This window comes from Vigna unguiculata, chromosome 6 (assembly GCF_037176805.1).
Source record: "Vigna unguiculata cultivar grain cowpea cultivar isolate G323 ecotype 2 chromosome 6, ASM3717680v1, whole genome shotgun sequence".
Lineage (NCBI taxonomy): Eukaryota > Viridiplantae > Streptophyta > Magnoliopsida > Fabales > Fabaceae > Vigna > Vigna unguiculata.
Genome location: NC_140797.1, coordinates 40,243,838 through 40,265,722, shown reverse-complemented (window position 1 = coordinate 40,265,722; position 21,885 = coordinate 40,243,838). Strand labels below are relative to the sequence as shown.

General features: G+C 32.9%; 2 protein-coding genes and 1 pseudogene across 4 annotated transcripts; 1 reads left to right on the top strand and 2 right to left on the bottom strand.

Annotated features, from left to right (window-relative positions):
- Nucleotides 1-6,005: 6,005 nt before the first annotated feature.
- On the top strand, nt 6,006-6,440 carry LOC114188552 (non-specific lipid-transfer protein 3 pseudogene; annotated as a pseudogene).
- Nucleotides 6,441-6,706: 266 nt separating this feature from the next.
- LOC114188765 (cyclic nucleotide-gated ion channel 1-like) lies at nt 6,707-11,471 on the bottom strand. 2 transcript variants are annotated; one of them, XM_085675182.1, is made up of 9 exons: nt 11,101-11,471; nt 10,698-10,793; nt 9,610-10,162; nt 9,152-9,361; nt 8,772-9,052; nt 8,500-8,611; nt 8,158-8,394; nt 7,675-8,069; nt 6,707-7,330 (listed from the first exon to the last, which is right to left on the bottom strand). In XM_085675182.1, exons 2-9 carry the CDS (start codon nt 10,724-10,726, stop codon nt 7,030-7,032), a joined length of 2,118 nt encoding a protein of 705 aa, XP_085531308.1. In that variant the 5' UTR covers nt 10,727-10,793; nt 11,101-11,471; the 3' UTR covers nt 6,707-7,029. The 2 variants fall into 2 exon arrangements, with proteins under 2 accessions (XP_085531308.1, XP_027933201.2); XM_028077400.2 differs by having other exon boundaries at nt 11,269-11,471.
- A 2,918-nt stretch (nt 11,472-14,389) lies between these two features.
- On the bottom strand, nt 14,390-21,496 carry LOC114187010 (uncharacterized). Of its 2 annotated transcripts, none has more exons than XM_028075111.2 (9): nt 20,533-21,496; nt 20,168-20,356; nt 19,577-19,669; nt 19,279-19,461; nt 19,101-19,203; nt 18,828-19,013; nt 16,013-18,435; nt 15,237-15,823; nt 14,390-14,956 (listed from the first exon to the last, which is right to left on the bottom strand). In XM_028075111.2, exons 1-9 carry the CDS (start codon nt 20,764-20,766, stop codon nt 14,947-14,949), a joined length of 4,008 nt encoding a protein of 1,335 aa, XP_027930912.2. In that variant the 5' UTR covers nt 20,767-21,496; the 3' UTR covers nt 14,390-14,946. The 2 variants fall into 2 exon arrangements, with proteins under 2 accessions (XP_027930912.2, XP_027930911.2); XM_028075110.2 differs by having other exon boundaries at nt 15,237-15,826; nt 20,533-21,494.
- Nucleotides 21,497-21,885: the final 389 nt, after the last annotated feature.

Sequence of the window (21,885 nt, the reverse complement as noted above, 5' to 3'; positions counted from 1 at the left end):
ACAATTTCTAATATGTTGGAGGGTTGGAGAATGGTACATTTTGTTAATTATTATTCTTAATATATTAACAAATATTTTCATTTTTTTTCTCTCTCTAAATATGTAACCAAATCAATATGTATACACACCGAGCCAAAATGGTAATATTTTAGGGAGAAAAATTTATTTGAACCTAAAATTGTGTTGCCAGTATTGATGTTTAAGCCTGTGATTTTTTATTTTTATTTTTTTGAAGAGGATAAGAATATAAGGCCTATATATTGTCATTTTTCTCTCTATGGTGGTACCAATTCCAACATGATAATTTATTTTGTCCATTGGCACTGAATATGAATATAAGCAGGAAGTTTTATACAAAATAATTTGGTCTCTATATAAAAATCTAAAAATCACAAAAGTAATATTGCATATATACATTATAATATTGCACTTGAATATTTATTAAAGACTGAAACAAAGAATATTCATTACGGAACTTCTTTTACTTAATCATATTCAAATATTTGCACGATTTAAATATTTATTTGTTGATCTTTCATTTTGAATAAAACATATGTGATAATATATATCCATGACTAATTTATAAAATATTCTTATTATAAAATGGATTAAGTAATATAAATTTCATATATGTATGTGAACATGAATTCTTTTTCGGTAAGATTTCATTTCAACAATAGTATCTATGAATTATTATCAAATATTGTTAACAGAATATTCTCAAAACAGAAATAAAGCGTAATTAATTAGTTGTTAACAGAATATTGTTAACATTCATTTAATAATGTATCAGTAATTAGGAAATATTAGTGTTTATCGTAGTAAAAAAAAGAAATAAAGCATCATTAATTAGTTAACCTTAGAATATTATTGTTCATAACCTCACTAATTTAGTGGCCGTCAATTTACAGTCATCACCACAATTGTAGGAAAATGGCATAAGTTGCTTTGTCTTAATATGTAAAATGAATGAATACTTTTCTAATTTAAATTGGTGTAAACTATTACTAATGATATTCTAAAAAAAAAACGAAAGTAATTCCTTCATTTAATATTATATCAATAATCAATATACATGCATATAAATCAGTGGTAAGTAATGAGAATTTTGTTTTCATGATAGGCAAATATGTCTTTAATTATGATAGTAGACGGTTTTAAAAAAAAATTATGAAAGTAAGCAAATTGTGTTGTTCCACACATTTTTTTTATGAAGAAATCATTCATTTTTTTGACATTTTTAATTTTAGAGAGTCAAACTCAAATGAAGAAATAGTGTTGGGGACACACGTTTTTAGATCTTAAATTAAGTGGAGAGAAGACATTTTTGTTTTGTAATCAATTACAATATATTGTGATTGATTATTATTGTGTATTTTGTGATTCTGGATTGCTATAATCGATTACACCTATTTAATAATTGATTACATATAACTACGTGAAAATATACTTGCGAAATGAGTTTAATATTCCTCTTTTTATTTTCTTTCTGTTGTAAGCTGTTTATATATATTTTTTAATATCTTATGTTATGCTCTTATCACTGGATAACATGATCTTCTATTAGGGTGGAGGTAGTTAAATGCGTTTTCCACCAATATAAACTGTCTTCTTTTTATAGATTTTTTACTTTGAAATATTTGTTAATAATTTAATTAAAGAATTAAAATAATGTTTTTAATTTCTTCTATAGTATTTAAAAAAATTTATGTTATTTTTTTTTAATTTTATGTGAAAATAGTTTTTATTTTGAATTTTTTGATAATTTTATTTTAAATGTATACTAAATTTATTTTTTTAACAAAAAAAATATTTATTTTTATTTTAACATATTAATAAAATTAAATAAAAAATTATTATTATGTAATTTCAATAATTTTAATTTTAAATTCAGATTTATTAGTAATTTGATGAATAATTTTATATATTATTAAAATCATATAATACTATGTACTTACTAATTTGATAAGTAAATTAAAATTAAAAATATACATATTTATTTATTTAAATAAATAATTTTAATGATAAACTAAACTAAAAATTTCAAAATATATTCATATAAGAAATAAAAAATATTATTTATGGTTTATTAACAAATATTTCAAAGTAAAAATTCTATAAAAAAAAAAATATATGATCACCATAAAATTTTAAGAAAACAGGTTTTTTTTCTTTTTGAAAAATATCTTAGAAAAATACTTTAAGATTACAAGATAAGTTTATAAAGAAAATATATGGGTTCAATTAGCACAACTTCACTTATTTAGGTAATTTAAAAAAAATGTTTGGTAACTTTGTTAATAAATTATATCATTTCAGTAAAAAAATAATAATTCTTATTTGTTGTAATTGATTACCAAATAGGTGTAATCGATTAGAGTAATCAAGAATCACAAAATAGACATCAGTAATCAATTACAACATATTGTAATCGATTACAAAGCAAAAATGTTTTCCTCCAACACAACTACAGGACCTAAAACAACACAATTTCTTCATTTGACCGTTTGACTCTCTAAAATTAAAAAAAATGTGTGAGAAAAGCATGATTTACCTACTTTAGTAACTTTTTTATAATCTACCTATTATCGTAATTAAAGACGTAGATTTGCCTATGAAAAAAAATCAAGTAATGAAGTCCAAAAAGAACATATAAGTGGTGCACAAATCTTTTATAACTTATGACACAAGCATCAAAAAGTTAAATCTTATGCCCAAACATCAAATTCTTGTTTCCTTGTAAATTTCTTTTGGAGGGAGATCAATCATGTCATGTGAAGGAATTGATAATAAAGTTTGAAGGAACTCTTAAAGTAGTTAAATTCTACACTTCTTGTTCATAAAAATGTTGTTGATATTAATTTTTAATCCTGTTATATCTTTTAATTCTCTTAATACTTTAAATTGAAATCATGGTACAATAGACATTCGTTTATGTTCGTACTTATTTTGGTCTACATCTAGTCTAAATCTGCATTTGGAAAGTGAAAATTCTTGAATCAATAAATTTATGACTTTATTTTCATAAAAAATCACATAAAATCACTTGACGACAATTTTCGATTCGTTCACGTGTGATTGTAGATTGACAATTTTGTAAAATGCGACCAAGGATGAAGAATGCACATTGAACTTGAGTTAACTAATCCAAGAATAAATAAGGGATATCTTTCAACTCTCTCATATTGACATAAATGATGATGATAACACTTTCTAATGATTTGAAGATAACATCGTGTTAGTCAACTTCAACTTCCTCCATACCAGTTTTAAATTCACTATCATCAGATTTAATAGTAGGTTCCTATAAGACGATTTCGTTCATGGTTTATTTAATATAGTATATGAATAAAATAAAATTACAAGTTTCTCCATATAAGATATATCTTATATGTATCATATTTTAATATCTCCTAAAAGTTCACGACACCCAAATATTTCATATTTAATTATATGAATTCCTAATATTTTATATTATAATTATATGATTTTTAAAACTTTATAATTCTGCATTCCAATTAATTATCTATCAAATTTCCCACATCAATAGAAAAACTTAAGCTGAATGTTTAATGTACAATATGAATACATAGGGTTTCACTCGTAACTTACTCCACTTGCAAAATAGATAAATATTTAATGCTTTCCAAAGAGGTTCAGAGATAATAAACATTTTCTTAAAAGCATAGAACCAAGAACACTTTCCTCTTTGTTCAATTGAGAATGTCCCTTATTTATATTTAATCTGAAATCGCTTATAACAGTAACCTTGATCCTTAAATTCTATTGAAAATTAAGATGTAATGAATTACATTACCTTTGAATTGAATTTTGGAAAATTGAATTAATTATTACACAACAAAATTTAAATGTTTATTATACAATAATATTGAATTATTCATCACAACTAATATATAATACCTTTCTCATACATATACTTTATTTATTCAATTTGTTCTAAACTCAATATATCACATTATATCGAATGATTATGGACAAAACTATCTCAAAAAAATTTATATTGTTCTAAAACAAACTTATCATAATCCTTTTATTATTCATTATTTTAATTGTTGCTAATTAAGTTAAATTTGTAATTATTGGGTTTATATATTTTTCATATGGGTTATAATTTGTGGTTCTAGATATATATGACATTGGTCTTACATGTAAGAGATATTTGATATCACTTTTAACCCAACACATTAAGACAATGAGATTATGGTTCTTTCATCTTATATAGTGTTTAATTTTGTCTTTTTTACCCGATATGGGACTTTGACGGTATATTTCCTCTCAGGTCTATGATGACCCCTTTTGTTATGGTTATGTAGTCGGTCACTCCGAACCATCAGCTCTGATACCACCGAACCATCAGCTCTGATACCACTGTTGGGTTTATATATTTTTTTCAAACGAGATTATAGTCATTAAGAGATTGTAGTTCTAGATATATATGACATTGGTCTTATATATAAAAGACATTTGACATCACTTTTAACCCAAAACCTTAAATCTTATACCATGTTTAACTTTGGTCTTTTCTACTCGATGTGAGACTTTGACTCACATTTGGACTATTCCCAACACTAATATGATTGGATTAAAATGACTATATTTATTCATTTTTAAAGTTTAGGCATCAAATTTATCAAAGTTTATGACATGGACAAATTTTAATCTCGACTCTAAGTTGAAGGACTAAAAACATATTTAACCGTTTTATATTAACAAAAATATTATCAAATATTAAATAAACCATTATTTTCCATTAATTAATTAATCTATTATATTTTTTAATTATTAAATTAATAATTTAACCTTTTTTTTTCAATTAAATTTTTTGCACTGATAAATTTTTACATGCACCTAAAAATGCTAAAAGAATAAAATTTTTCATAAAAAAATTATTTAATTTTCTTTTTATGAAACAATTTGGTATGAGTTTTAATCTAATCAGTTGGAATGTTCATGTCTAAACTATCGTGGTATGTTATAGGTTTGAAATTCAAAATCAACTACATATTAAATGAATGAGTCTGTATAAATTTGCTATGAGTTTTAATCTAAATCAGTTGGAATATTCATGTCTAAATCATTGTTGTTATAGTTTGAAATTCAAAATGAACTACATATTATTAAACAAACGAATGAGTCTCTAGATACATTAATTAGAAAAAATTTGTTCATACATTAATTATACAAATATAACATGAAATATCATACCAGTCAAATACATATGAAACGATACACTGATTCTATCATTTGTATTTTTAAATTGTTTACTCTTCTTTTATTTTTTCTGCATCGTCTATCCTTATTATTTTAAGAGAGTCTACTCTACCTTTTGTTGCATGTTCAATCATTTGTATTTTTAGATCATCTATACTCTCTACATTTTTTCTACGTCGTCTAATATTTATAATTTTAAAGGATTTACTTTCTATATTTTCTTCATGGTCTACCTTTTTTAATTTTAGATCATATATGTTTATATCTTTTTTGCAATCGTCTGACCTTTGTATTTTTATATAATCTATACTCTTTACATTTTGCACAGTTTTAGATCAACTACTCTTTACATTTTTTCTGCATAGTCTAAACTTTATATACTTTTGAAAATATTATTTTATATATATATATATATATCAGAATGTTTATTTTTCTATAAGAAGTCCTTGATATTAAATATCATATGCAATGCTTGAAAAATCACACCCTTTGAATGACATTTATATAGCCAAGAACTTGTAAAGGCAATCCGTTCTTCCTATCATTTCGCTCACAGTGCACAGTGGTTGCCTGTACCAGTAGGGTTCACTTTTGTTCACTCATGAAGTTTGCATGCATTGCAAGTAGACAGAACAAACAAACTACAGCACAATCTCTCAGTCTCTGTAGGTATATATATGCATGTGATTTGGTCATGTACTAAAAACAGTTGAGTCCCAAGTATCTTTAAAGCTGTTGTTGTTTGTTTAACAATGAAAATGTCAAGAGCAGTAATGGTATCCATGGTGATTCTCCTAATTACTGGATGTGAAGCTCAGGGTTCCATAAATTGCCCCGAAGTTTTTGATGATGTTGCACCTTGTGTTAGCTTCCTCAAATCAAACACAAAGCACCCCTCTGAGGACTGTTGCCAAGGTATCAAGACACTGAATGGTGAGGCTGGTAGCCAAGAAAATAGAGAAGCTATATGTTTGTGCCTCAAGCAAGGATTGGCATCGGTTGGAGATTATGATCCCAAACGCATACCTCTAGTTCCCAAAGAGTGTGGACTCTCTGTTGACCTTCCTCCTATTGACGACAAAACCGATTGCAAAAAGTAAGCTTCTCTACTCTTTTTCAAATTCAATTTTTTATTATGCTTCCAACTTAACTTAACTTTCAATATGACTATTTTTTATTTTTGGTAATGCAGTGTACACTGGATATGAGGTTCATTTGGTTGCTGCAAGTGCAAGATGATCAGATCAATATATTATATAGGGAGTAGAAAAATAAATTGATAATGAGCTTGTACTCACTCATGAATAAATAAAATATTGCTTTGTCAACTATTGTGATCAAGAATGCAGCTGTAATTTGCCTCCATTGAACCAGCACTGTCATATGTTAACTAAAGTTGATCTGATTGATTAATCTGCATATTTGTTTTGATATAAGAATATTATAGATAAATAATAACTAACCACTTGAAAAGGAAAAGTAATAATGACAAACTTTCTTACAAATGAATAACAAATGAACTAACTATACATGTCTGAAAATAATCAGCATAGTTTACAAAATTCAAGACTACAATATGCAGGATGAGGTTGTATTTTGAGATGATAATATCTGCTATTTAAAAAATTCAAATTCAATCATCTTGTGCGTATTCTGCATAGATATTGTTATATTTAAATACATCATATGAAAGGCTTTGGCTACGACATGTACATTAATTTATTGAATGAATTCTTAAGCTATGCACACACAACAGCTATGCAGTATGGATAACATGTCCTTAATCCTATATCCGTGTTAGTGTTTCAGAGAAGTGAAGTCTGGCTCGGCTGGTTTTGGAGGTAGCAGAGGCAGTAGTCTCTGTTGCATTCTATTCTGTCTGTTGTTTTCTCTGAGGTTTCGCAGTGCATTGGCAGCAAACCTTGATGCATATAAGGTTGCACCAAGGCTCAGAGTAGCGCCGTCATCATTTGTCAAAGCATCCTGTAGCTTGTCTTCTTCTACGTTTAAAGACCTCTCAGCCTTCTTTTTCCAGTATCGACGCCAAGCTGCTTGTATGAAACATGCAGCCCATGTCTTCCACTGTGAGGAATAGAACCTGCATGGAAAACAAGTTTATTGCACAATTCATGAGTTATGAAGCTTTTCTGTGAAAAGGATAAGAGAGCATATTGTACTCTAAGATCTTTTCCATGATCACATATGTGCTCTAATGTAAAACACTTCAGGTTGATTGTTGTCACATGGTTTTTCTTGATGCTGTTATTGCTAAAAATTTAATAATCTCCAACTGGTCTAATCCTATCCAGGAAAGATTATGATTATAATATGAATTCTTCTGGTATAGGATCAAGAGATAGTCCTCTATCACTTGTTCTACGTAATGATGGATGGTAGAAGAAAAAAGGAGAAAATAACGTGAAATAAACTTTGAAGTCTTACCTGAAAGCGTGTTGGAGCTGTTTGCTGCTAAGACGGCGAAATTGGGAGGCAACAAGCTTCAAATCATCCGCCATGAGAGCAAAGGCTTCAACCTCTGATATGGTTTCCACTGTCCTAGTTGAAATGGGAAGATTCGAGGAGGAGTTAGGATCCAAGGCCCATGTCAGAAGCTCCTCTCCGCAGAAGTCACCAGCTTTCAGAAACAAGGAGTTGAAGAAACCAGTTCTTCCACCATTTGTCGTCACAGTAGACACTTTTCCACGCATAATGAAAAGCATCTCATCAACTGGATCTCCTTCACGAAAAATGTGGCTCTTCTCAGTATAAAGAACTGGCTTCAGTCTGGTGCAAATTGCATCCAACAACTGCTCATCCATTTTCTCAAACATCGGCACCTAAAACAACAAGAACATGAAAATGTTCACTACACAAAAGTCAGATAAAAAAATTATGTGGGGAGACATGATTTTGGATTACACTAACCTTTTTAACCAAAGCTAGACAAAGGTGACGCTTTATGTCCCTTCTGAGATCTTTTGGAAGGTTACGAATCAATGCCTCCTCCTCAACACCCCTATTTTCTTGCCATTGATACTGTTCATATTGTCTAATTCTATCCTTCAAATTCTCAGGTAGCATACGGTGGGACATCCACTGTTCTGCGTCCTGTCTCTTCACTCTCATCTCCTCCACTCTAACAGTTGTAGATTGCAAATATTTCTGTAACAATGTTCAACACAGTAGTGGGAGAATTTTTGGTTAACAACTTCTCATCTCACAAAAGTCAAATTTTCAAAAACTAGTTTTTGGCAGACAATGAATTACCTGCATGTTTCCAATAAGTAACGAGAATAAAACTAATCCAAAGATGGCAATGAAGATTGCAAAGATTATCTCTGGCACATAAGTACTTGTCTTGAGATCTTGTCCAAGAGAACTGCAAAAGATGACAAAATTATATTGGTATGTTTACAAACACTAATAATAAATGTGTAGAAATTTTACGAACGAAACTATGTAGAAGTTCTACACTTTATGCTACAAGTACGTGGCATTTGCATTTATATGAAAAGCAAGAATAAGAGTATTTGACCAACCTTAAATTACGCAAACCCCACCAAAAGCAATAGAAGAACTTCTCAGGAAAATTTGTGGTTGATTGGACCACACGTGAATGTAAAGCATCAAAAAAGATTCCAAAGTTGTAGCTTTGTCTGTCTTTGATATCATCAGGGTCAACCAAATAACAAGTTTGATTAAGAGCTGTAATGACATCTGGGGTGCGGTTTCTACAACTCAAGCTTACACCCTTCACCTGTCTGCGCCAGCAACGCAGCTCTGACTCTACTGAGAGCAAATACCAGAAAGCTCCAACTACCTGATAAACCACATGCATTTGGTGATCATGAATTCAACATAGTGATTAACTAGGAACATGTATAAATTGGATTTGAATAAGCAATAAAAGTTATCTTACATGGCTTGCTAGCATATAAAGAAAAAGATTATAAGCAGCTCCAGCCCCTGCTGTCTCAGTCAATATGCCAGAAGTTCTAGTTACTTCTTTGAACAGTGGATGGATCCGCAGAAGCCTTGGCACATACTGGATTAATACTGAATACTTCAACAAATCCTTTGCTACAAATGGATCTGTTTTCATGTTTGGATGTATGGCTAGAACAATCACCTAAATGAATAAACACAACGTAAAATAATTATGTCTTTCACATAAAGGAAAATGACATATGTTACTTGACATAGAATGCCTTTATTTTTCCTTCTTAGCAATATACTCATAAATTGGTTAAAATACTAAATTTGCACATTTTTAGAGATGATGAAGAAATTGATTTAGAGTTTCAAGAAGACTAATTTCAATTTTCACAGAGAAAAAACATATTTAACTCTAAATAAATATGACTGTGAGGGAAATACCTGTGGAAGTGGAATAATTGATAGAATGTCGATGATGAAGTATGAAGTTAAGTATCTTTTGGTTATAGCCACAGGATCATCAATGAGTTCACCCCTTCCAAAAGTTCGAGAAGAAGGGGGAATAAACCCAGTCTTAAACTGAAATATTATGTGAAGAATGTAGAATAGATCAAAGAAGGTGCGAAAAACACTGGCAGTGATCTGCAATGACCCACTCAAATCAAGGCATTTTTTATCATCATCAATCACTGGAATGTAAAAGAAGAACGGGTCCACAGAGACTGCCAACACACACGATATTACAAAGATTTTGTTCCATTTCTGAAGCATTGAACTCTGTGGATCAAGAATTTTCTTCCTAGGTGGCAACTTTTTCTGTCCATCACTTAAGGGATGAACAACTGAAACTCTTCTCAAGTTCTTCATCTTCTCTGAACTACCCTCAACCTTTCTTCCTATACTCTTCAAAACTTCAATCACACTTGGTCTTCTTCTGTGATTTTCATCGTTTTGCTCTATGCTAAAAGATGACTCCGATTTCCAGTCTTCAAACCTGGATGGAGAGAAATTTTAACTTAGTCATGCATCAGATATTTATTCATTAGCTTCCAACTATTGAAAATATCATATGAATTATGATCAAGTCTCCAAATGGACCCCTCAATGGTTGTGTTTGGCAACAACATACTCCAAATTCAAAATGATATCATGATCAAATCTCAACACCACTCAGAGAACACAAAAACAGAGAACACAAAGAAACCACTCAGACAGTGATTTAATCTTGTTATTGATTTAAAATTGGCAATAACTCAACTTGGAGAACCACAGCTGCAGTATGGTAATTTGGATTATTAAATGCACAGTTTGGGGTCAATCTATCATGTATTATAAAAGTGAATCTGTCAAAATAGTTAAATTTTATTATTTTCTGAGGCAGATGAACCTATTTTGAAAGAAAATAAGTAGCTGAACGAAGCATAATGAAATTAAAAATAGATGAAGCAGAAGTTCGCAACGTGTGTACCAAGAGTACTAAAATTTAAACAACAGAAATATGCGACAAATCCAGGATTTAATAACCGAACCTCACAAATCTACGTTCTTTTCCATTCATGATTAGGCTCTAGTTCAGCAATTTTCGTCCTCCTTCAAGCTTTGCAGAAACAGAAGATTATTCAGACCTGCAAAATCCACATCAAATTTGAAACTTATTCCCTCGAGCTAAAAGTTGTGTGACAAAAAAGGCAAGGGTCAATGGTTTATCGTTAAAGTAATATTAATATCATTTAATTAAAGTTAGAAAAGTGAAGCCACCAACGACTTGGATATAAAATATGCAGATATAAGTCAAGTCAATCTCCAAAATCAAGTACGGCCATAACAACCAACCTCGACCAGGTCAGAAATGACTGTTGTAAATATATAAATAAGCTAACAAAAGGACACCCTAATTTTTTAAGAGAGAAAAAAGAAGAGGGTACACTTTACCATATGAAATGAAGAAGAACAAGAAGAACAAAAAGGAGAAACAAGAAAGTTGAGAGAGGAAGATAAACATCAACATGAGAAAAACCAAGGGAAAGAATAAGTTTCTAAAGTAGAAAGGTAGATAATAAAAGTTGTCTGTTTTTTTTCACAAAAGGATGAAACAACAACCTTAAACATGGAATGTTTCATTAAATGCAGTAATATGTTGTAGCCTCGGATGGAGCGTTCGGAGAGTTCAGAGTTGAGAGAGGGAATGATGGTGCTTTTAATGATGTGGCTGTGAAAAGATGAAGAGAAGGAGAAAGAACGAAGAAAGAGAGGGAGAAAAGCTTTGTTAGACCAAGTCTACGTTGTACTGTGAGAAGAGTCAAGTCATCACTCTTCAACACATGCAAAAAAATTCCAATGCATTGAATGCAAAGGAAAAAAGAAATAATACATAACATCACATTTCTTGTTCAATATTATTATATATTAATACTAATACTATATTAGGGCTGTGGTCTCGCCTAGAAAATCAGGTTCAGAAAATACAAGAGATGACGAAAATGACAACATTTCCTTTAAAAAATACAACAAAAACGAGCTCCGAAATATGTTTATTCAATTATAATTAATCAGAATTTAATTTTTTTTTTTAGGTAACGAAAGTGCTCTAAGAAAAAATAAATGGTGATTTGGCCCGCTGGATGTTTGTGGACTAGAAAATATGTAACCTTATAGTAGACCATTTCATTTCATGGCAACTTATTTTTCGTTCTAGAATAGAATGAAATTACAATCTACATACAGTGCACTTTTTGGAAATGAAAAGAATTAGATTTTTACACTGTTTATAAAGTTCTTCTCAAATAAAATTTTATTTAATTTTGCCCACTTTTACACCTTGGCCTAGTAGACTTATCCTGTGCCATTACCGACGAGAATTTTTTTATTTAAATTAGTTTTTTAGAAAATTTTTCTATTTTAGAATTATATTTTAATTTTAAAAATAAAATATTTTAAATATTTTATACTTGATATTTTATTATATTTTACTCTATTTACAGGATATATCAATAAAATAACATATTCCTCCTTATAGCATATATCTCTCATAGATCTCATATTTTTTATACAATTATATAAAATCATAATCTCTCGATAACGATAACTATATATATATATATATATAAACCCAACAACTACAACCCATTTTTACCTATATCTTTTCTGGAGCAATTTTCCTTGCGCTCTTTCCTGGGAAATTTCAAACTTACTCCTTCATGCAATTTTGCTGAAAACTCTCAGATCGAGTGATTTGAAAAGTTTGGAATTATATAATTTGAAAATTAAATTTTTTGGTGTTATATTATAGATAGTACAATCAGTATTATTCATTTTTAATATTATTTAACATTTTAAATTATGCATTTTAGAATTATTTCTAAATAATGTATTCCAAATCTCATAATGTTAAATAATTTTAAAATAAATAATATTGAATCGGGGAATCCAAAATGTAGTCCAAAAGAATTTATTTTATAATTTATATAATTCGGAATGTATTATTTTTTAAATACATTTAGATTATGTAATTTGGAAAATTTTTGAATTATACAATCCAAAATATATCTCAAAAAATAATACAATGTACTTTACAATCCGAAATATAATTATGGATTTAAAATAATTTAGATTTTTAATAATCATTTTATTAAGCGTGAAATGTCATTTATCATATCTATGAGGTGTAGCAAGAAATCATGGGAGTGCAGAAAGTAATGATTGTGGTAGCAACACCATTGTGGTCCAACAAGGAGTTTTAATATTTTGTTGTTAGTATGGGAATACAGCTAGTAATCATGGGTGCAGAAAGCATATATCCAAAAAAAAAGTTACTAATTACATATGCAAGCGATTTATGCCATGTAACATCAAATATTTAACTTTCACTTCTTGTATCCTCACAATGTCTTTAACTACTTTCTCAAATTTTCAAAATAACCATTTTGCCCTCCAAAAAAGAAAAGACTTCTAAGAACTTTTCAGAACAAACTTTTTGGAATTGTCAGAATAATATTTCTGGAACGAAATTTTCAAAACAAATTTTTTTAAAAGAGTTTTCCTAAATACATGAAATATGTTTTGAAAATATCCTTAGGTATTTCTCCTGTGCAGCATTCTCCCTCTGCAGCAGCAGTGAGGTGGTGATTGTCGTGGAAACAATGGCAGTGTAGTGATGAAAAATATTTGAGTATTTTTCAAATATTGTAAAGGTGCAGTTAATAATTATGGAGGTGCAGGAAGCAATAGCTCAAATATTTTATAGATTAAATTGAGTATGCGGTGGTATCGTAATTGAGCCCTTAGTCGATTATAAACATCCATGATTAATTACGAGTTATTTAGGATTTATAAGAATACTGTAAACTATTTAAATAGTAACATCAAATTCACCACTTATTTTTCAATTATTTTCCTGTATTATACATTATTATTTACACTGACATTATCTAGGAATAAAAGTGAATAACTATTTTCCTACTGCTACCTTACTTATACCTACAATATAAATGCAGAGATTTTCCGGCAAGGGCTAAAGTCTGGAAGAAGAATCAGCCAGTCTTATTCACAAAAATTTGCTGTGATTACATAATAGCAGACAGTGTTGTAGTGGTTGTGACCACTAGCAACAGAGTGAACATGTAAATTATGGTTACGGTTGAATGGATGCACTTAGTCGTGCAACAAGTCGATAACTAATGTAACCCAACCTTGGCCAAACTTAATAGGCAAATTTTTCGGAGGACAACATATCAACTTCAATAGCCTTTCTGCGGCTTGTCTCGTTTTAGACTAAAAGATAAAACTAGACGTGTAATTCCTAACAAAGTTACGAGTTTTACATGACATGGATTTTCGCATAAATCAAAATCTTAAGTACCAGACAGGCCATATGCAGATGAAAATAAGTAATGATGATTGCAAACATAAGTTGCACTCACTCTCCGAGATCCTACTTGATGTATATAGATGTATAATAAATAAGGAGGGGTTTGCTTTAATTAAGGCAGGTTTGTAGAGTAATGGAGGGAAGTGTATCCAGAAAAACATAAATTTCAAATGATGTGAGTATAATGCCGTGGACATTGTGCTTACTAAGTCAACAAAAAATATTAAGCTTATTCATATTTTTACATTTTTTGCCGTTGGGATAATTCTGTTACATACAGCATTGTTGAACTGATTTCCCCATCTTCCAACTTGAGTGATAGGCTTCTTCAGAAAGAAAGGGTGAGAAGCCAGATAAAAATGACATCTAATATCATTTTGATATTGTTATTGTTACACAGTTAATACTTTTCAAAAGTTAAAGACTATCTACCAGAGGGAGGACCTACACTACAACACTGTATGAGAAGCTGACAAAACTGCTAACACGGTGATATTTCTGAATTGTGAACCTAACCCAGTTTTGTGATATTTCTGAAGCATGTCCAAACCTTATGTGAAAACTAATCACCGAGTATTGCATCATCTTTACTACTACTGTTCCTCATCCTAAACAAAATTCAAATCTTCGATGAAAAAATGTAAACAAGGTGGGTTGATCACCTGTAAGTGTACATGAGGCAGGGCATAAACGAAGGGCATTTCCAAGAAACAAGATTCAGAGGAAGAGCAAACGTAATTTGCTTTTGAAGTGTGGGGTGCGAAAAAGAACCCGTTGAATGAAAATAGGTGGGTTTCACATAAAATTTTTCCCCACTCGTTCCCCGCCTGGCTGCCTTGATATGCGAGGGAAGATAATCCTCCTCCTCTTTAGGTTAATAATTCCACCTGACCACTGATCTGGCAATAGAATCAAAGCCCCCTGTCAAAAAAATCATAAAATTCAGATATCATATAAAAGGAGTCCAGTCGAAGTATATTAAGAACCACCACAAAAAGCTTTAAATAAACAAGGCACTTCATCACCTGGGAAATTTGAACTAAATAGTGAAAATATGTTTTGGATAAATAATAGGATTAAAAGATTAGGCACTGGGATACGAACCATCCTAAAAATAATATAACTAATTCAATGTGGCAAGCTGCAACACACATCTATTATTCTCCTAAAAAAAGTGATAGCTGGGACACAAAATTACAACCTTCGGAACTTGGGTGAAGCAGGTTGATCAGGTGACGATTGTTGAGCAGTGCCACCATTAAACCTTTGCTCCTCAAAAGCTCCACCAGGTTGGCTTCCCTCATTGATCAATGAAACTTCATTGACACCAGGGAAACCCATAGGTCCTAGAGTTCCAAATTCGAGCTGTTCCGCGGGTGTGCTGTAGCCAGCATTATGATCATATGAATACCACATTACAACAGGAGGAATTGTTGGTCCATTTGATGATATCCCACTGGGGCGCAAGCCCGGTAGAGAGTACATTCCATAAGCCAAATTTGATAGATTGCTCTGTGAGGAATTTAACCGGACAGGACCACTCTGGTGCGAAACAAAAGAATCAGGTCTATGTGAACCCCATGGTCTTTCAGAATGGCTCTCACTCGTTGCCAACTTTTCTGGCCTTGAGCTAGATCTCTCAGCTTGACTGCGGTAATGGCTACGCCCACTTGTTCTCGACTTTGAGTTAACATTCCAATTCCCTTCTCTGTCACCATGCTGATCACTTCTGTCATAGTTGTGATTACCCCTTCTGGTGCTTGTAGAATGTCGATCCCGAACAGAAACCTTCTGAAATAAATTAGGAAAGAACGTAAAATAAGCAATGCTAGAAGCAGATTAACCTTAGGCTTGGCAATAGAACCACTACTTTATCGTAGAAGACAAACATATTGTCGCACTTGTAAGTCTATTATAGTAAGAAAACAAATTACAGTATACAACTAAAGTACCAAGTTGAATAAGAAATAATCTTACAGGATTTGGCAGGTAGGTTCCTGTCCCACTTCGATACCGTGGTATCTCATCTATGAATCGTTGGTAAATATTGGCTGGTCTGTTGGAAACTGAATGGAGGGGAGCAACAGGCACTAGGTGTGGCCCATAGTTCATAAGCTGAGTGAAAAGATTCACATTAGCTGACTGTGGTCTTCCAGGACCATCCCAGGGAAAACGACTCTGCAAATAAACAGGAGGTACCACAACAGATGAAGGATAGTTAACCGAATCAGGATGGCGTGAATTTTGACAAATTCGCCCATACTGCAAATTTTGCCAATGGCTAACAAAGTCACCATTAAGAATGTCAAGCTTGGGCTCTACTGTGTCAATAGCAGCTCTTCCCATAGAATTGGAAGAGCTCAACACCTCAGGCAGATCATGCACCTCAGATGGATCAAAACTCTGACCACAGTCATTGTTATCTGCATCTTCCACATGGAAATTGCTTGCTGGTGTGTGAGAAGATTGAGTAGTAGGAAAATTATATAATGGAAGCATGGTAACAAATGGTACTGGTGGACCTGTGGGATAGAACGCAAATGGAACAACCCCAGAATTATCCCCTGTTCTTTGGCGAGAACCATGACCTATAAGCATTGGAGCCATGGGTGACACAGAATCTGATCCACTTGTCCGAACCACTTCAGAACCAGACACTGGCTGCCTTGGAACATGCATAGGAGCAACAGCAAGTGGCCCAGTGCTTCTATCTGACATATCAGATGTTGTAGTTGACAGAGGTGTCCATTGTCTGTTTTCATCATCCACAAGATTAGAGGAAATATCTGAGACATTCTTGCCCTTACCGTAAGCAGCCGATGTCACTGAGGAAGTATTTTTCTTCCCTCTTTTTTCCCTAGTTGATTTTGAAGATTTTGGAGATGGTCCCTCCCAAGAGCTTTCTGAAGACGTCTTACTCCTGAATGAGCTTGAAGATGGTTCACTGGGCAACCTAGGATTTGCAATTCTTTCATCAAAATATGCACCATTTCCTCTGCCATCTTGATATTTAGGACTATCAATGTGCTCTTCTTTTGTAGAAACTCGATTTTCTTTAGTAAATGTTGGTTGAAGTATAGCAGAATTACTAGAGCTGCCAACATGAGATGATGGTATAAAGTTATAACCACCAGAAGTAGACTGTCGCTTATCATCTGGAACCATTTCAAAATTTACATTATCAACATCAATCCCCCTAGCAGCAGCCCTTTCTTGCTCATGCCAAAAATCTTTATCAGCTTCTGCTGGACCCATTTCAACAGTATTGAAATTCTCATTACCAGTTTCGATTAAATCTTCAGGATTTGAGGTCAATCCCATGCCAGGAAAATATGGAGTCCATGGGGAAGGGACTAAACCTTGGGGAAATTGCACATTAGTACCCCAATTGAAGGACTCAATTAAGGGAATGTTACCCACGTTCCTATGAGCATATCCCATTGATGCAAGAATGGAAGGGGAAAGTGGAAGTGGTATGTGACCTGGAGCTAAATTCACTGGTATTTGATTCTGACCACTGAAACCTTCAGTTGTGGGCGATGTCATCATGTTCAAAAGGTCCTGCTCCTCCTGATGCATCATATGCGTTCCACCTACTCCAGCAACAGAAGCAAACTCCTCACCCACAATGCCGTGGCCAGACTCATTATCATAACTATTTGAGCCATTGTTTGAATCAGCACCGCTGTCAGGAACCTGATGTGAGATTATTTTCCTACCAGATGAATCATCAATTCTAACAGTATAACTAGCAGGCATGTCAGATTCAAGATGCTTCCTGTGACTATTCTCCAACGTTGCAGAGGATGTTGGTCCTTTCCCACTTTCTGGGGCTTTTGCATGTCTTCCTTGCCTAGGAATTTCACCGTAAGAGTCTGTTAACTCAGGACTAGAACATGTTCTTGCAAATAAAAGTCTTCCTGGGACATCATTGAATGCACTCTTTGGTTTAGCATTTCTCTGTCCTTTATCAACCCGAGCACCTTGATTGCAGTTAGCTTCCCTTTTGACCTGTTCAAAATTCTTTGCATTATTTTGGTTAGCTGTAGAATCACCACTACTCTTAGATAAACTTTTAGAGGACAATATACTGTGTTGAGATAGAACACTCTGTGAAGCATGCACCCCTTTCACTTGAAATTCATGATTACAGGTATTCTCAGTTTTATTGCTATTTTTCAGGAGATTGTCGGACCCACGTGATTGGTCGTGACTAGATAACGTCAAACGCCATAAGTCATTGCTCGAAGCATCAGGTCGCTGCCCAGTTCCATGTCTGACCCAAGTGTTCATAAAGAATTGATTAACTTCCAAAAACAAATCCTCCTTCGGGCAATCAAGCAATTTAGCGAGCCTTTTGGCCCCAAATGCAAAAGCACTGCGAATTCTAAAGAAATTTCCTGGTTCATGCGCATCATAAATGCAAGTATTAGCCAGCCATAATCAAATCAGACAGATGGTTCAGGGAATCTATAAACTAATAATATCAATATAATTATTCTAGTTATATACTACACAGCATGCATAATTTCCATCATGCATTATAATCAGATAAATACAGTGTAGTTCAATAGTTAAGAGAAAAATACGTAAGTCTTAAATGAGCATGCATGCTGATTCAAAGAGGGTAACAATAGCTTCAATGTATCCTTAACCGATTCCTCCAACCTTATAATGTATACATGCTACCAGCAGCAGAATCAGGTCCATATAAAGGCAAACTTGAGTTATCATACGAGAAAGTTTAACACTTTGAAAAATGAACTGTATCCAAAATTTCAGCCTAACAAACCTTTGCTGACACTACGCCCAAGGTTATTGTTGACACGCAAAGGATCAATAACATTGAAATGTTTGGAAGTAAATGGTTGCCCTTGATTTTCTTGGCCAGCAGGGAAAACAGCATAAACTGAACTGCAGGCATCAAGAAATAACTTGCTGAGCAATAAATCTCCACCATCTTTCCGAGGAGGTTCAGCTGTGGAAAAAGTTGATGAGGGGAACGAAGGAAACGATAAGCAATGGAGCTATATCATTATTAAAGAACAAATCAGATTGTAACTACCTGTCACATCTGGAAGTGAACTGATGGGTACAGGACCCCATAGACTTACACAGAAATTATCCCAATCAAACTTACTAAAGAACTCCAAAAACCTATACAACACCTACAAAAGCAAGGACACCAAGTAAATTCAACCACCAAAAGGACACATAAAATAACACTATTTATAAATTGCTACCTCAAGAGGTCCAGCAAAGGAATTGTTGAAAACATGAAATATGTAAAGAACCAAAGTTTCTAATGCATAAGTTGAGATAAGTCCATGGTGGGCACCAAGTATACGACTTTCATAGTAACACCAGGCTTTTATAAGTATAATGCTACGCTTGAATAAATGGTTTTGGTTAATCAAATTATCAACCTACAAAAGAAAAAACATTAAACTCCAGTAAATACATTAAAACTTAGTATCAGAGTTAAAATTCAAAAATATAGATAAAATGAGAATTCTAGGATAGTAGAATTCACCAAAATACCTCCTCAAGAAAACAAAGTGTGCACAATCCTCCAAGTTGGTTAAATGAAATGTCCACCACAATATTCTCAACAAGACACTTTATAATCTTCACCTACAAAAATAAAGAAATGAAATGCAAGTAAAATACGAATTCTACAATCCAGTAGTTGGCCAAAATCAACATAAAATCTTAGACCAACTGAAATTAAAGCAAGGCAAATGAAAAGAACTATAAAACAAAATACTTATAGCTCACATTTTGGATTTCATTAATAAGAAACATATGGTAACCACGTCACGACAAAAAAACTCGGAAGTTCAATATTAATTTAGCAACTCGTAATCAAGTAACAGGTTTTTCTGGCCAGGAACAGTTTACCTAGCAAAGTCACTTGACTCGATATTTATTAAGAACTCAAATGTTCACTCCCCTGTATCTCATAATAAACCCTAAAGTGTTTCAACAATCAATCTCAAGACAGAACCACTAAAAGTCTCATCGTATACATAATAAAATCTCGTATCTTTTATTTCATCTATCTATAATTTATAAATATAGCGGCCACACATAAACAATTCTAAAAATGCTGTGTTACATAAGAGAACCTACTTCCGCCTGGATGTATTGAACCTCTTTGACATGAAACTCTGCATTTTCATCCTTTTCCTCATTCTGGAGCATGTCATGAACCTGGTGTGCCCACGCATCCTTCAGAGTTTGGTTCTTGCTGAATGCTGTCAGATCAATATCTCCATCAGGTAAATAAGTTTTGAGGGGTACTGACCCAAAGGTGAACACCTGTAATCATGAACGATCATGCTTGGTGCTAGCAGCCATCAACACTTTAAATATCATTCGACAATGCAGCTAAATAGAGGCATACATAATCAGAAGTTCATGACCAAACAATCACTTCCAATTTGGAAAGTTGGCAGAATTTATTAGTTTGCAGACATGAAATGATTAAGACTCACCTGGCAAGGGAAGCACTTCATGATCAGCCGCTGCACATAGTCTGCAACTGCATGGCGGCGCTCCTCGGAGGGCGGATTCGGCTGAATGCAGGCAATTAGCTCTGCGGTCCTTTCCTCAGCCTTCAACCATCGCTCCATGTCAAGCACTCGCATCACCGATGCGGCCTCATTGGGCAGCAAGCCATTAGGCAATATCCCACTTGGTGGTTGTGCACAACCCTCATGCTCGCCCATGCAAACCTAAGCTTTCCCGTTGAAAACTCTTCCCACAAAACCTAAAAACCCAACCCAACAATACACTACCACACCACTAATGGAGGCAACTCATGAGAGGAAATTTTGCTAATGAGCTAGAACTAGAGCAGAACAAACAACACAACACGGGAATTTTGTTCCCTCTCAATAGCAGGAGCAGCAAAGTAAGACTTATCCAATTCTTGGTACGTTTCCAAATTAACACAAACACGACATCAGAGTGCACAACAGCTAATATCAACTGAATCCCAAAAAGGGCAAAAGCCAGTAATCAATAAATACCGAAACAAAAGTAAATGAATAAAAAATGTAAGGGTTTTTTTTTTCTTTTTTATCTTGATATTTTGAAAATAACAGTATAGTAGCTGAGATGATTAAAACCCTAACGGAAAGTGGTGAATCCAATTTCCGGAAGAGTTGGAGTGTGGGCGTAGAAACAGCGATGACAGAAACGCAGGGGGCAAAAATGGAAATGCAATGGTGGCATCAAATCCGATGGGCGCCGATCAAAAACAGAGCGTCGGAGAGAGAAGCGGTTCGAAATGCAGATTAATAGTTCGGGGTGCTGTGCTCCTTTCCTTCTCGTTCTTTAAAATGGAGAAATTATTGGCAAGCAGAGGATGGTAAAACAGAATCTGAGGTTAGAGAGAGAGAGGAGACGAAGAAGAAACAGGGAAATGAAATGAAGAAAGAAAGAGAGATATACAAGAAACAGGGAGAAGAAAATTGAAAATGGAAAAGAAAAATATAATAAAAATCTTTCTTTTTCTTTATGGGCTTTTTTGGTGTCTAATGGGCCTCATTGTGGACTTATTAAAAATTAGAAAGTTGACAAGTAAAGTCAACTCTAGCATTGCATTGCAAGCAAACTATCCCTTCTTTTTATATATATACACGTGTTTTATGTTTATTCCCACCACGTCACGAAAACCCTAATACCAAAATTTTCGAATTGGTGCTTTGGCATTCGCTTGATGTTCATTTCTCCCTAGTTTAATTTCGCTGAATTTAATTACGTCTTTTTTAGAAAAGAAATTTATTTGCTATGAGTTGAAAACACTACTTGAGATGACGTCTTTGAAACATTTTTCTAGAGAA